General features: G+C 53.2%; 7 protein-coding genes across 7 annotated transcripts; 4 read left to right on the top strand and 3 right to left on the bottom strand.

Moving 5' to 3' along the window:
- Positions 1 to 336: 336 nt before the first annotated feature.
- SNOG_06354 (hypothetical protein) lies at positions 337 to 1800 on the bottom strand (the record flags this gene model as incomplete). The annotated part of the gene is made up of 3 exons (XM_001796676.1): positions 337 to 1120; positions 1152 to 1518; positions 1572 to 1800. The coding sequence occupies 3 exons, from the start codon at positions 1798 to 1800 to the stop codon at positions 337 to 339; spliced, it is 1380 nt and encodes a 459-aa protein (XP_001796728.1).
- A 487-nt stretch (positions 1801 to 2287) lies between these two features.
- On the bottom strand, positions 2288 to 5491 carry SNOG_06353 (hypothetical protein; the record flags this gene model as incomplete). Its single annotated transcript, XM_001796675.1, has 1 exon — positions 2288 to 5491. The coding sequence occupies one exon, from the start codon at positions 5489 to 5491 to the stop codon at positions 2288 to 2290; it is 3204 nt and encodes a 1067-aa protein (XP_001796727.1).
- Positions 5492 to 6019: 528 nt separating this feature from the next.
- SNOG_06352 (hypothetical protein) lies at positions 6020 to 6972 on the top strand (the record flags this gene model as incomplete). Its single annotated transcript, XM_001796674.1, has 1 exon — positions 6020 to 6972. Exon 1 carries the CDS (start codon positions 6040 to 6042, stop codon positions 6970 to 6972), a length of 933 nt encoding a protein of 310 aa, XP_001796726.1. The 5' UTR covers positions 6020 to 6039.
- Positions 6973 to 7072: 100 nt separating this feature from the next.
- Positions 7073 to 7534, bottom strand: SNOG_06351 (hypothetical protein; the record flags this gene model as incomplete). Its single annotated transcript, XM_001796673.1, has 4 exons — positions 7073 to 7093; positions 7142 to 7192; positions 7341 to 7433; positions 7487 to 7534. The coding sequence occupies 4 exons, from the start codon at positions 7532 to 7534 to the stop codon at positions 7073 to 7075; spliced, it is 213 nt and encodes a 70-aa protein (XP_001796725.1).
- SNOG_20068 (hypothetical protein) lies at positions 7533 to 8369 on the top strand (the record flags this gene model as incomplete). Its single annotated transcript, XM_001796672.1, has 1 exon — positions 7533 to 8369. The coding sequence occupies one exon, from the start codon at positions 7533 to 7535 to the stop codon at positions 8052 to 8054; it is 522 nt and encodes a 173-aa protein (XP_001796724.1). The 3' UTR covers positions 8055 to 8369.
- SNOG_06350 (hypothetical protein) lies at positions 8127 to 11559 on the top strand (the record flags this gene model as incomplete). Its single annotated transcript, XM_001796671.1, has 5 exons — positions 8127 to 8307; positions 8351 to 8561; positions 8612 to 8691; positions 8957 to 10014; positions 10063 to 11559. The coding sequence occupies 5 exons, from the start codon at positions 8127 to 8129 to the stop codon at positions 11557 to 11559; spliced, it is 3027 nt and encodes a 1008-aa protein (XP_001796723.1).
- A 1580-nt stretch (positions 11560 to 13139) lies between these two features.
- On the top strand, positions 13140 to 13735 carry SNOG_06349 (hypothetical protein; the record flags this gene model as incomplete). Its single annotated transcript, XM_001796670.1, has 2 exons — positions 13140 to 13148; positions 13247 to 13735. The coding sequence occupies 2 exons, from the start codon at positions 13140 to 13142 to the stop codon at positions 13733 to 13735; spliced, it is 498 nt and encodes a 165-aa protein (XP_001796722.1).
- Positions 13736 to 14744: the final 1009 nt, after the last annotated feature.

Below are 14744 nucleotides of genomic sequence, written 5' to 3'. Positions count from 1 at the left end.
AGATGCCCGACAACACTGGATCATTATGCGTAACCTACCTTCACTTTGCCAAAATAATACTCTCCATCTACCACACTCTCAATCCAAGATTCAATCAGAACACTACGCCGCTGATTTTGACAATTACTCATCAAGTTAAGTCCAAATTCATGTGGTTGAGGCAGTAGAGATATTTTTTCATATGATACTCGCGACTTTCCTTCATATCTTCAATGTACGAACAAGAAGTCATTACAGGCAAGCCAACAAGATGAGCATCAATAAACCATTATTTCCGCTAACTCATCCATCCATGCCATTACCACACTATCTCATTTCCAAATCTCCTCCATTCATCTACACAACCTTCGTAACCCCCATGCCCTCCACCCAAGGCTTCCAAAACTCATCAATGCCCTTCTGATAAAGCCAGCCCGTCCAATCACTATTCGTCATCCCCCATGTATCCACAAATCCCTGGATCCCCGAGCGAATTCGATAACTCCCAGCCACGCTCCACATCATCCAGCTAATCTTATGCTCCAAGGTGTACTCCTTCAGGCATTGGGTAAGTGTGTGGTTGAACAGCGTCTCATCCTGCGCCCAGCCAAATTCACTAATGATAACCGGCGTCTCGCGCACGGCCTTGGGGCAATCGCCGGTAACGTTGCATGCGGGCGGAGCGTCGAAGCCCATGGCGTTGAACCCGTTGCGGAAGAAGTTTGCTTTGATGATGTCGCAGGTGCCCGTGTCGATGTCTTCAGACATGCTGTAGAGGTGGATTTCCCAGACGAGTTTGTCGGCCCACGCGTGCGAGGCGAGGTCGAAGACTTTGGGTTCGCGGCGCGCGGCGTCTCGGATCGCGGTGCACTTGTAGCAGGGGGCCGTGAGATAGTTTTTGCCGGTGGTTAGGGCGGATAGGTCTTGCCCGTATTGCATGCCGGACCAGATGATGAGGATATTGGGGTTGGCGGCGTGAATGGCGTCGGCGCCGGCGGTCATGTTGCCCACGAGGGTCTCCCAGTTGTAGTAAAGGTCGGTGACGTTCCAGGATTCGCGGAGCTCGTTGCGGAGTGACATGCTGACGACGTTGGGGTGGTCTTGGGCCCATTTGGCGACGTAGGAGAGGCCGCGGCGCCCAGTGCGTGGCGTTGAAGTTGAGATCGTCGAACCAGGCGTTGCCATCGATGTGAGAGCAGCACCATTGTGCCTTTCCGACGTGGACGTCGGGGCTGATGAAGATGCCCTTTGTCGCAGCAATGCGGGTGATGTCGCTCCAGATCTCGAAGCGCGTGGTCTGGGTAGTCCAGCCGGGGTTCTTCTGAATGATTTCGTTGGTGACTTTGGTGCCATTTATGTAGCCCAGAGCATGGATCATGGCGACTTCAAGAGGCACATCTTCGCCGTTGCGATCGTAGACTTGGTCGATCATTTCAATGGCGTAGCCCATACGAATGTAGTTGAAGCCCACGCTCGCAATGTCGTCCAGGATCTCTTCTGCCGATGCCCATTCAAGACCCTCAGGAATCATGGTCTCACCTATTCCAAATGGTCAATGAATGTCTCTTTTCGACAGAGTATGGAAGACTCACCACTCATAGGCCAGTTCACACCAGCCCATGTGACCTTCTCTCCCTTACTGTCTACAATATCTCTTCCCTGCGTATTGTACGGCCCATTGAAGTTCGGCGAAGTGCCATTGGCAACTTGCCTTCGCGCATTGTACCGAAAGGGTGCATCGCTGTTGACAGCCGGGAGGTACCCAGCCGAAGCAACAGCGCCCGCAATCGCAGAGGTGAGTAAAACCTTGAGACCAAACATCTTGACTGTGGAGCTTACATCTCTAGAGGACGTACCCGACTTTTAAAGACCACAACAACCGAGGCGGCCTTGGTAGAGCCTCAACGTTCCATCGGCAACCTTGCTCAATGAACACGATAAAATGCTGATCTTCGTCACATGGAGCCGGGACATCGGCCCAATCCTGTCCGAACCCATCGTCATTGCAGGGAACTTCTCAAAAGCTGGAGATTTTGCGGGGAAGATGTGCCTGTCGATCGGAGCTCTTTCCGTACAATGACTAGCTGCCCCACGGATGCCCTTCCACTTTTGGACCGTGACTTCGGTGCCCAGGTTCTCGGCTATGTTCGAGCAATCATGAATTTTTCCGTCATGCGACCTGCATGGAAGACGAACGACCATGTTCGCGAAAACAAGGTTTGGTGGCTGGGACTGAAGAATGAATTGGAGAACCCCGGGCCAGCAATGCCCCTGCGATGAAGTACGGATGTAGTTTAATAAGAAGATGCTAGTACTCGTCTTCCTCACAGACAAGAATGATATTTTGTATTTGATGTGTGCTTCTATATGCTTCCCATCTACCATCTTGAACGCCGGTACAATGCGATGGACATAACGCTGGGTATATGCAATTAGATGTATTATAGTCGTGTCTCAGGAATGCCTCTTCAAGTTGCCACAGTCGTCTTTGACAAATTCGATCGTGGATTCGCGTCTTTTCGTAATTGTCGGACCAAAGCTTCGAGTCTTCTTCGTTCTTCTTGCTCGGCCTGGTGGTTTTGTTAGCATCTTTCATTGACGGGAACACCATGGATAAACTCACCCTCAGTGCCTTCAAGCCTTCAGCGGTTCGATCTCTCATCATCTTCCTGAAGTCCTCCCTCAACATCCTGATGCTCGTAGCTCCCATGTCAGGCTGTCCGGTAGCTGCTGGGCTGGGCATGCCTGGACTTCTTACACCAAGCCATTTGACTTTCTCGTCGCTCAGCTCACGCTCGAGGGCTTCCTTGTCGTCGCGCAGCTTATCTATCTGTGATTCGAGGATGTCACGATCCTTCTCATTCTGAATAGCGTCTCGAGTGAGGGCCTCGTACTCAGAAGCCATGCCCGACAGCTCGGCTTTGAGGTTGCGCTCAGATTGACGAGCTTCGGCTTCGGACTGAGAAGCTATATCTTGCACCTTTCGCAGCGCCGCGAGCTCATCAATGAGCGCTTGATTCTTCTCGGTCAATTCATCCAGCTCCTTCTTAATGGCTGGGTTGGCGGCAGAATCGGCAGCACGTTGTGCGCGAGTGCCGTAAGCTCCGTCGAGCTCCGCTTTGGCGAAAGTAAGCTCGGTGGTAAGACGCACAATTTCGCCCTCAAGGTTGCGGAACTCTTCTTCCTTGGCGTTCAAGCTGTTCGTAGTCTCAAGTGAACGTGCTTCTGCGGCTTCCTTGTCCATCGTCGCTTGTTTGAGAGCGGTCATGATATCGTCAATCTTCGCAGCAGAGTCCGAGAGTTCAGTCTGGATTGTAGCCTGTCTAGCCTGCTCCGCGCGGGCTTCGTCTTGCGTTTCTCTGAGTTTGTTTTCGAGAGCAACAGCGCGTTCCTGGGCGTCTCGTATCTGGGCCTCGTAGCTGGCACTACGTTCGCTGGCCTCCCGGACTTGTACGCTAGATGCACTGTGGTGCTCTTCTTTGTCTTGTAACTCTTTCTCGAGAGCCTGCGTGCGCTCCTCGGCTTCTTGCAGCTGCCTTTGGAAGGCAACCGCGCGTTCTTGTACATCCTTGAGTTGACTCTCATAGGCTATCGTGCGCTCCTTGGCACTCTTGAGGTCAGTTTCGAAGGCCACAGCCCGCTCCTGTACATTGATGAGTTGAGCCTCGAGTCCTGCATTGCGCTCTTGCAACGCTTGTGTCTCTGTCGGTGACTTTTGCCCATCAAACTGTTGCAATTGGCCAATTGCACGCTCCAATTCGTTCTCCATAGACATCTTCTCAGATCTTGCGCTAAGGACTTGATTGTTGAGTCTTTCGAAGTCCGCCTCTTTCTGGGCATCAGATTTGCTGTTCAGCTCACGCTGCTGCTTGATTTGACGCAGAAGCACGGATTGCTTATCCTTCAAACTGGTGGCACGGCGGAACAGCAACTGAACCTTGGCAGAAAATGCTGCAAGTGAGAACGCCTCGTTGGCGTTGTAGTCCTCGTCTGGTGATAGTTGTTCTTCGGCATCAGGGTCTTGTTCTAACAGGCGGCGGCGCTCACGTTTCCGTTCACGAGCTTCCTCCTCACCAGTCTGAATGGTCTGCCAAAGACTTTTGAGCGTGGTCTCGTACTTATCTGACAAGTCTGATTGCCCGTTGTTTTCGGCGTAGAATTTGAGATCATCAATCTGCTCTTTCAGCGCATACTGTGCTTGCTCCAGGTTATAGAACGCATTCTCCATGTAGTTCAGCTGTTCCGTAGGATCAGTACCCGTAACGGCAGGCGGCGGGGTAGTCTCTTCGGCTCCTTCGATGTTGGACCGGCTAAGCACAGCGTAAAGCTGATTGTTGATGCCTTCGAGGCGTCCTTCGACCTCGCTCAAAGGATGCCTGGATTTGCCTCTCATGTTCGCATGTTCGGTACTGATGTTGCGAAGACCCTCATCGAGAAGTTCGAGTTGGCGATCTAGTAAGGCGTTGGGCGATTCGCCTGGAGTACTTGGCGGTATAGCGAAGTCGGCGGCGCGCTCGGGATTGGACTGAGCAAGCAATGCTCTCAGCTTCTCGTTCATCTCCTGGAGGCGCCTTGCTGTCTTGCCCATGGCCTCGCTCTGACCCTCAGACGGCCCCGGTTGGTGGAGTACCCCGCTTTGCAGCACGTTCATCAGCGTGTCCAGGTTCTCTGGAGTGCGGTAGAAGCTCCTCTCGTCGAAGTACTCGTCACCACGCGCACCGTTCGTGCGCCCAATATCGTATGTTTCCAAACTTGCAGGACTGTCGGGTCTTCGATAACCGTCGTCCGACATGCCAGATCCATCGTTCCGCTTCTTGGGGCCCTTGTGTGTGAGCTGCAGCACGGCAGCGGTGTGCATCAGGAGTTGCATGTCGATCATGCGCATACGGGACTCAGTCTCCAAAAGATCCCTGATCAGCTCTTCGACCTTCTTGTTGCTAGCATCCAGACCCTCCTGCGACTTGAGATCCTGCACCGCATTGCTGCCCTTGCTGCCTACTCCACGGGAGTGCCCATTCTCCTTCTTCGATGCTAAACGGCTCAGCGAGCGTGTCGCATCACGTATCTTCGTCTCGGACTCCAGCTTCTTCCGCACTGTCACCAGCCGCGCATCCAGTGTCTTCTGCTCCTGCTTCAACGCCTCCACCTCTTCCACTGTGAGGACATCGAAGTATTGACTGTCGCCCATAGCCGTTTCCACTAGCAAGTGCATAGCCACTGGGTCTGTGTTCAGCACCTCAGAGTTGCGCTTCCTCAATGCGCGCGGTGTAAACGGCCCATGATCGTGCGCTGCCTCTTTGCGCCCGTCTCCGAAAACATCTGGTGGTGGAATGAAAGCACTGGCACCGAATCGCGGAGAGATCTGGTAGGCCATGGGATAGAAGCTGGGTGACGGAGCGCCTATGCCGGACGGGTAGTTGGAAGTCGGCGAAGGGAAGTCATACAGCGGGCGCGGGCTGAGAGCATTGTCGCCCGCCCATGTCTGCTGCCTGCGCAATGCTAGGCTGTTCATGTTGGTGTGTCGTCCAAAAATCGAGAAGCGCGAATCTTGAGTGCGAGGCGCAGGTGAAGTCCGGACGGAAAGAGCGGTTGGTATGTAGAGGACGGCCAGACCCGCAGTCGAGCGAGCAAGGAAGGAATTCACGGTGAGCGACGCATAGCGAGAATGTTGTCTTCACTCAGGAGAGCACGGCGCGCGAACTAGTAAGTAGCATCTTTCGCTGGGAGACGCTGGATGGTTGCGACATGGGTCTCAAAGGGGTACGGGCGGGATCACCGCGGCTAGCCTAGTCTGCTAGCGTTTGGCAGGACCACCTTCACCTCGAGGACCCACCGGGCGAGCCAGAATCGATTATAAATCGCTGTTTGCTTGACGACGCGTAATGCCAGCATTGGCATGAGCGGTCTCTTGTCGTACCGCTGTTATAGTCTCTGCTGCAATCCATTTGTTCTGTAAACTGCACGCTCGCTCTAACACAATTTTCCCACGTGTTGCATAAACGCCGATCAGCGACTACCAAATTGAGATTTGCACCAAACCATCATTGTACAGGCATCGACATGGCTGCGGACCGACCGAGAGTGATACTCACCAAAGATCAAGTTTCAAGCTACTTTGATCGACTGAAGATACCTGCGGAAAAGAGATCTTATGATGTCACGCCGTTGAAGGACGAGGACGCCTTGAAATATCTTGCACTGCTGCAGAAGCATCATCTCGCAGAAGTTCCTTTCGAGAACTTGACGCTGCACTATTCAGCGCATCACCAGATATCTTTACACCCAGACGAGCTGTTCAAGAAGATTATAGCAGACAACAATGGTCGCGGCGGGTATTGCATGGAGAACAATGCTCTGTTCGGAACGCTTCTCCGTTCCTTGGGGTTCAACATCTACTCTGGCGGCGGACGAGTATGGGAAAACAGCACTTGGACTGGCTGGGGTCACATGCTCAACTTCATTACCATCGGCGACACCAAGTACCACGTGGACGTAGGTTTTGGAAGTGAGGTACCATTGGTTCCGATGCCAATGGACCGTTCAGGCACTGTCCAACCGCACATCAGTCCGGCCACAGTGCGTCTACAATGGCGTAATATTCCTGGGAACACGGATCCGAGCCAGCGTCTGTGGGTGTACGAGTATCGGAGAGACGATGAAGCCGAGTGGGAGATGAGATACTGCTATAGCGAAGTAGAGTTCCTCCCGTGCGATTACTTCGCCATGAACTACTTCACATCGACGAGTCGCAAGTCGTTCTTCACGAGATTGGCCGTTATGGATAAGAAGCTGCTAGATGACGAAGGGGAGTACAAGGGAAGCATAATCCTGAACGGAAACACTCTCAAGCGGCGCATCCATGGTGTGAAGGAAGAGGAGGTCGTGTTCGAGACTGAAGCCGAGAGACTGGTCGCCCTCGAGAAGTTCTTCGGCATCCGGTTCGGTGAGGCAGAGCGAAATAGCATTATTGGGTTAGGATCGCAGCTCAAATAGACACAATATTGCACATAACACATGAAAATGAAGTAGACTGGTCGATTCAGATGTATCATGCTCGGTACTGACATGTTGGTGTCCGTTCCGCACCTCACGCTTAGATGAATCGCTGCTCGCACTGTACACTGTCAGTAGCTGCCCGTCATACTGCAGCCGCAATACGTACCCTCCATGGGTTGTTGAGCTCGAAGCCAGCCGGCGCAGCCGCCCTGTCGGTCTGTCCTCGCATGAAGCCGGTCAGGCGTCGATCGCGTTCCATCACTGTAGTTGTTCAGTATGTGAAATGAGGTCATCGTGAAGTGCTCATACTTTGCTGCAGAGCTGTTAGTAAGAGTTTCTAATGCGCCGGAGGAGTGTTAACTAACCTGATCCCACTGATCAATGCCGCGCCTGGGCCTCTTGCCTCCGTTCTGGATTTCCTTGAGCTTTCCGAGTGACACGGCGCTGAATGCGAAGAACTACAGGTGCCGTCAGCGGGGCCCGCGCAGGCCAATGGAGGCAGGCAACATACGCCGGTCATAACCGCATAGGGCAGCAGAGCCTCGAAGGGGACACCCATGATTGCGGTCGGGGGTGTGTCGCTGTGGTTGGGGTGGGTTGGGAAGGTCTTATCGCGCAGCCACGGGCGGAATCGTGAGAGGGTCGTCCGCAGCGCGCACGGGCATGCCTCACCAGACTCCAAAGCAAAGGGTACGCATCCTCAATCGGACAGAACGGCGCACCCACACATCGAGCCGCCCAGCTGCAATTATTCGCGGTGTCGCTCAGCACCACACATTCCTACGAACCGACTAAGAGCCTATTTCCGTGTCCCCGTTTGCGCCCATAATTGCGCGCGCTGGCGATCGACGCCCTCCGCATCCCCACAGCCACGAACAACGCGACTGCGGGCCTCTGGCATCATTGCCTGGCATCCCCAACGCATTTACGACTCCTATCAGGGCGCAAAAACACGGTACTGGTACGGTAGGCGCCTACACGGTTCGCGAAAACGCGCCACGACATCCGACGACGCGCCTGCCCACCACCACATGAACACATCACCACGGCGGCTCTCCCTCACGCGAACGACGCAGTAGAGACCACATATTGCACATACTACGAACCTGGCGTACCTTGCGTCCAAGCTAGCGGCTGTCGTCTCCTTCGCCATGGCGGAGCCCGGTAGGCTCATGGGCCAAACCGCGAGCAACGCCGACCCAGACGACATCGATGCTGATGGCGACTACGAGATGGACGACGAGTACGAGCAGGAACAGGTCGCAGGTGCACAGATATCACAACTTGATGGCCACAGCACAGACGCCGAAGGCTCCGACGTGGATGCTGAAGGTGAGGAAGTCGACGACGAAGAGGATGAAGCCTGAGCCAGTAGGCGCTGTCAAGATTGCCCTGCGCCGGCCTGCCTCTTCAGATGAGGAGGACGACTACAACGACGAAGAGGCTGTGGCCCACTCCTCTGACGCCAAGACCAGCGACAGCGAAGACGAGTCAGGCGCCGAGTCAGAAGAGGAAGCCCCGTGGCAGGCCGAGAGTGAGAATGGGGAAGAAGTCGAGGCTGCCAGATCTGATCCCAATGTGTGCATGTGAGTTTGTGACCGAGAAGCTGAAGATATAAATACTAATCTCTCGGCAGCTACTGCAACCAGGACGAAGAGAATGATCCAAGTCCAGAATATGAAGAGTATTTGTCATGCGGCGTGTGTGGTGACAATGGTATGTAAACCTGCGAGTTGTTTGACATTAGACCATCGGGAGCTGACATGATCTTTCGTACCTGCAGCACATCGGCAATGCGCCCGTGACGCTAACACGCTAAGCCCCGATGACGGTACAGTTGCCCTATTCGTCCATACATTGTTCTTTTTCACTGACAGTTGGTAGACGTAGATCAATGGCGATGTACCGCCTGTATACAAAATGATCTGCACAGAGAAAGCAATGATGAGGGCGAGCCATCGCAATCACTCACCCGCCGCAGGTTATCATCTTGTGCCCAAGCTGGCTAGGGACCTGCTTCCGTCACATCGCGGTGTCGATCCAGGCGGCCACTCTATTTTCAAGGAACCTCATTCTTCCTTGACGATGCCCCAGACGGCACTAACGGGCTTTAAGGGAAAACGAAAGGCCTCACACGAGGAAGAGCCAGTGGCGCAGCCCAGCCGCGGGAACAGAAACAAACAGAGGCCGTCAGAAGCTTCCAAATCACCGGTTGGCGGAACCTCAGTGAATGCGTCATCCCCTGCACTACGACCAAAAAGCGCTAGAAGCGCTCGCAGTGCTATCACCGAGGCTCATGATACAGAAGGCGAAGCGCAACAAACTGCTTCTGACAACGACGACGAGGACGACGAGACTCGTACACGATCGCGCCCAAGGCGCTCTAAGATGAAGAGGTCAAACGACAAAAGACCGCTTGCGTGGATCGAGGAGCAACAAGGCTTGAGTCTAATCATGGCCTTTCACCTCAATAATGAGAAAGTTCAGAAGATTGTTACGGCAAAGCCCAAGAAGAAGGTTCTTACCATAGAACAAGAGCGCCAGGAGCGACGGCGCGAACGAGACAGGGAGAGGCGCGAACGAAATAGGCGCGCTGCGCAGGCCGCCAGAGAGTCGCCGGAGCTCACTCACTATCCTGCTGTCCCAATACATTATAGCACACCATTCCACGGTTTCTCGGAAAAGGAAGACGAGAGCAAGAGCAAACCATATGGCGGTGTGCTCTCCGAGGCCGATGCTGACACGTCGAAAACATATCCCTCGCAGGCTGATCGGAAACGATTCGAAGAAGCCCGAGTAAAAGCAGAGGAAGAGTGGAAAGAGAAGCAAGACACACTCTACGCTCACCTCGACGTCATAAAGCCATCAAAGCAGACAGCCACCGCGAGCAAGATCAAGTGCGTCAACTTTGGTGGGTGGGAAATCGACACCTGGCACGCTGCGCCCTATCCGGAAGAATATAGCAAGAATAGGGTGCTTTACATCTGCGAGTTCTGTTTGAAATACATGAACTCGGACTATGTGGCATGGCGGCACAAGGTATGAAGACTCTTACACATCTTGTACGATAGTACTGACAAGTTACAGCTCAAGTGCCCTGCAAAGCACCCACCAGGCGACGAAATCTATCGTGACGGCAAGTACTCCTTCTTCGAAGTGGACGGCAGGAAGAATCCAGTCTACTGCCAAAACCTCTGTCTTTTAGCGAAGCTCTTCCTCGGCTCCAAGACGCTCTACTACGATGTGGAACCATTCCTCTTCTATGTCATGACAGAGAACGACAACTATGGATGTCACTTCGTTGGCTACTTCTCAAAGGAAAAGAGGCCTAGCTCACTCAACAACGTGTCCTGTATTCTCGTGCTACCCATCCACATGCGCAAGGGATACGGACAGTATCTGATTGAGTTCTCATATCTCCTCACACGGGTAGAGAGGAAAACTGGAAGTCCCGAAAAGCCTCTCAGTGACATGGGTCTAGTAAGTTACCGGAAATACTGGCGACTTGTTCTCTGCGAAGAGCTGCTACAACAGAAGGGGCCGATCAGCATATCAGCCATCTCAGACCGAACGGGCATGACAGCGGACGATATCGTGTCCGCGCTGGAAGGTCTGCGCGCTCTTGTGCGCGACCCTGTCACGAAGAAATACGCATTCCGACTAGATACGGGCTATTTCAAGCAGTACATCGAAAAGTGCAATGCTGCAGACAACCCGAAGATCAATCCCGATTGCTTGTTGTGGACGCCATATGTTATGGGTCGACTAGGTCAATATGAGGACGGACCTGCTTTGCAGACCGTACAGCAGCGTGATGAAGTCGAAGAGGAAGAGAAGCCGGTGCCCGAAGAGGGCGTGCAGATGGACGCCGCAGCCAAACAGAACGGGTCAACACAAGACCAGGACGGCGGGACTGGCGACGAAGCGGATCCATCAGTACCTGCACTCCCAGCTGAAGACTCCGTCAATGGCGGTTCACCAGCTCCAGGCACACCTCTTGCGAACGGCTCCACGATCGCACTTGCGGGATCACAAATGGCCACCAGCGAACCCGCGATTCCACCCTCGCGTTACGAGATCTTCCCTCCGATACCTGGCCAACCGGCATCTAGACGCCGACCTGGCCGCCCATTCGGAACACGGCGGCGCACAAGCACACCAAATCGAGCTCGTAATACCCCCCTCTCCATCCACACAGCCCCTGTATCCAAGATCCAACTTTCTCCCAGCCGCATCGCAAAAGGCTCTCCCTCGAACGGCGCGCTCACGCCTGGTACTATTCTCCGCCGCACGCGTAGTCGACTGGGCGAAAGCGTCACGAATGGCGACGACGTCGAAGAAGGCGGTGCCGTCAAAGCCGTCCTCACCAACGGCCGGCGAAGCACAAGAAGTTCAGCAAGCTCGCTGGGTAGTCCCCGCGTCGGCAAAGACATCAAGGGCAAAGGCAAGGCGCTACCCGTCGAAGAAGAGCAGGACGACCCAGACGCCGATGCTGACGGCGATTACGACGAAGAAGCAGACGAGGGAATGGACATTGACGCCGAAGGCGAAGACGATGACGATATTATCATGGCGGGCGCTTAGGAGAACTTGGAAAGCTGGAACAAAGCTTTTGGCGTTTGGGAGTTTTGAAAGCGCGAAATTCCCTTGTAGCGTTTTTGTGTCATGACCTGTATCCTTTTGAGGTCACTTTTACTCTTCCTCTTCTTCTCACATGTGTACTCTTGTTACACTTTTGCTCCCTGTCAACACTTTCGAGATTGTTGCATAGTAGGCAACGAAACGACAATAAGACACACACAGCGCATCCGCAAAAGCTGATGCAACCTAATAGCAAACAAATTCTCCCAACATAGCCGTAATCACATCTTCACTTCGCATTTTAAAATTGAGTTCCCAGCCCTCGCATTGACACTCTCGTCCCGCCGCCCCGGGTCTTGGACACGTCGTTGTTGCATCGTCCCGCAACCCCTGTCCATGCACGCACGTGACGCTATTTACCGCTTCAAGCAATTTTGTTGTTTTTCCGTGGATTGCAGATTGCGGATGGGGCTTGGGTGCACGGATGTTTTGGGGCTGGTTGGGATGGCACGGCATAAGGACCGGTGGGGTGGATGCGGGAGAAAAGGTGAGGCGAGGGGGTGCAGGTCGGCAGTGGGAATGATGGGAGGTGTGCTTGGCGGCAATAACTGCTGAAAGGTGCGAAGGTCAGGTAGGTTACTTTGGATTTAATCGAATGGACGCAGTGCTGCATGACATTAAAGGCAATGTCACAGGTTCCTCGATATGAGGGACGTGGGTATCAATGGAGACAGTTTCTTCTTGTTTAGATTCGAATCCCTAGGCCCGGTGCAGAGTAGCTGATGCGAGCGATAATAAGTCGTGCCGTTCAGGTTTGCCCAGATCTCGGGAGGCCCCCGAGGTCGGGCACTGGGCATGGACGGATCGTTGCGTCTATGAAGGGGTTAACTCAGTCATAAAACACAGAGCTTTGGAATGGAAAGATTACATGTCATTTACGCCCTGTAGACAGCGCGCTTTATATGCTATCTTAGGCAGGTCCTCAACGATGAGGAAACCTTGGAATGTGAAAGGACAGGGGCATCTTATAGCCTAATGCTATACGCGAGATACTGCAGTTTAATGGAAAAGATAGCGATACTGCGTATATACGTAGGCTACCTCCTGTTGTACTTTATTCACTTCTCGTCGTAGATGAGAAGAGCCTATGGTACAGATCTTTGCAAACATTAGCTTGAATTCAGATTGCTTAACGGGTGGAGGAAATAAAAATGCTACATTTGCTCCCAACGTATCATCGAAACAAGCGATCATGATTTGATGTCCTACCTCTTCTCAGCACACCAATGCGAAAGTCGCGATGTATGACGTCGGTTGAGCAAGGGGCTAGCGGCACGCACTAAACTGTATTCGGCTCTAGCTTCGTAGGGCTGGGTGATTAGCGAATCCCACACCATGCCTCGAATTCACGACGGCGACATTAACAACACATAGATAATTCACAGCACGAAGGTATACTGTCCTTTCTTTTATTGCACTGAGTTGTACGCTGACTCTAGCCCCCAAAGCTTGATTTCACGTGCTTCACAACATGTCCGACCAGACAAGCATCCAAGTACTATGCCGCCGAGGAAGAGCAGCAAATGAAGAAGGTACGCAATTTATTTCACGCGCATGAGTTGATCGCTGGGGTCTTCATGGGTGTTGTGAAGGCTTTCAAAGTTGCAAACCGATTCTAACGCGATTGCAGGCGCGCAAGACGGCACACCCCACAAAATACCGCGAGTCGCTCGTCCCAGGAACAGTCTTAATCCTCCTCTCTGGCCGATTCCGTGGCAAGCGCGTCGTTCTCCTGCGCCAACTTGAGCAAGGTGTGCTCCTCATCACCGGCCCCTTCAAGTCCAACGGTGTCCCGCTCCGCCGCGTCAACCACCGCTATGTGATCGCCACATCCACCGTTGTCGATATCGCAGGCGTCGACAATGAGGTCGTCGAGCGTGTGAGCAAGGACGAGTACTGGGCGCGCGAGAAGACGGAGGGCAAGGGTGAAGACGACTTCTTCAAGGACGGCGAGACAACACCACAGAAGAAGGATACCGATCCCCAGCGGATAGAGGACCAGAAGAAGGTGGACAAGGCGCTCATGGCTACCATCAAGAAGATCCCAGATCTGGAGGCATACCTGGGAGCCAGCTTCAGCCTGAGGGGTAATGAGCGACCGCACGAGATGGTCTTTTAAGTTTTAAGAACAGGCAGCTTTCGAATGATGCCCACCTGATGTGAGGCCACACGGACGAGCTCTAGATTCAAACGGCGTACAACCAACGAACCACGAAGTTCACGATACAATTCTACATGTAAATGATACCCAAAAATAAAATGCTCATGCTACTGAGCTGTGTTTAAACGACGTCGCGCGCACATTGCCTTTCTAGCGTGGCCCAAAACCGAGCTCTGGAAGCATTTCGTGCTGTTGTCAGGTACCATGAGAAGCTCCAGATTCGTCAAGTGCAAAATAAGTGCATGCGAGATGTCATCAAGGGTGCCTGAAGCTATACACAGGGTCCCGCCTCGCAATCAAAACCTGGCGATACCGTGCATAGTGTCAGGTTATTACCTATTGTATGCTTTCGGTCATAGCTGACAACCTGCAGTAATCCAAGTACACGTATTTGTAGTCGCATGTTACCCGTGGCTCCAATCACAAGTACTTCATGGTAGCATCGAGCTACCATGCGCACATTTCGACGAAGGTGCGGTTGCGCCTACATAGAGCTTGCAATGCTGTGCCACTTCAACCCGATGCTGTTTGGTTGTATTCCAGGCCCCATGGCATGCTCACAGCCCACCATCATTGCTATGGAGGCACCACAATATGCTTGAAACTTCGTGCGCAGGGTTGAAAAATTTAGGATTGAGGAGAATACAAGATGTAGCCTGCCCCGAACAAGAGCACCTTAGTTGCAACATCATTTCTTCATCAAAACACCAGTGTCACTACTGTCATGACACGTTCACAGCTTTCTAAACTACTTGGAGGCCCGAAAACCGGGCAAGCAACTGCATGGAAAACAGGCTTCCTACGACGCCTTCCCTGGCTTGCGATACTGGGTCTCGCGTCCACCCTGGTTGCCTCCGCTTTCATGGTGGGGATCCTAACCTCCTCAAATGACTCTCCCATCCACTCTTGGGCTTATCAGCCTACTGTACTCCTCGCCATAACTTATACCATCGCCAACATATGTTGC

The sequence above is a fragment of the Parastagonospora nodorum genome, assembly GCF_000146915.1.
Source record: "Parastagonospora nodorum SN15 chromosome Unknown scaffold_9, whole genome shotgun sequence".
Taxonomy (NCBI): Eukaryota; Fungi; Ascomycota; class Dothideomycetes; order Pleosporales; family Phaeosphaeriaceae; genus Parastagonospora; species Parastagonospora nodorum.
The sequence above is the reverse complement of the archived record's forward strand: the minus strand, read 5'-3'. Positions and strand labels throughout refer to the sequence as shown.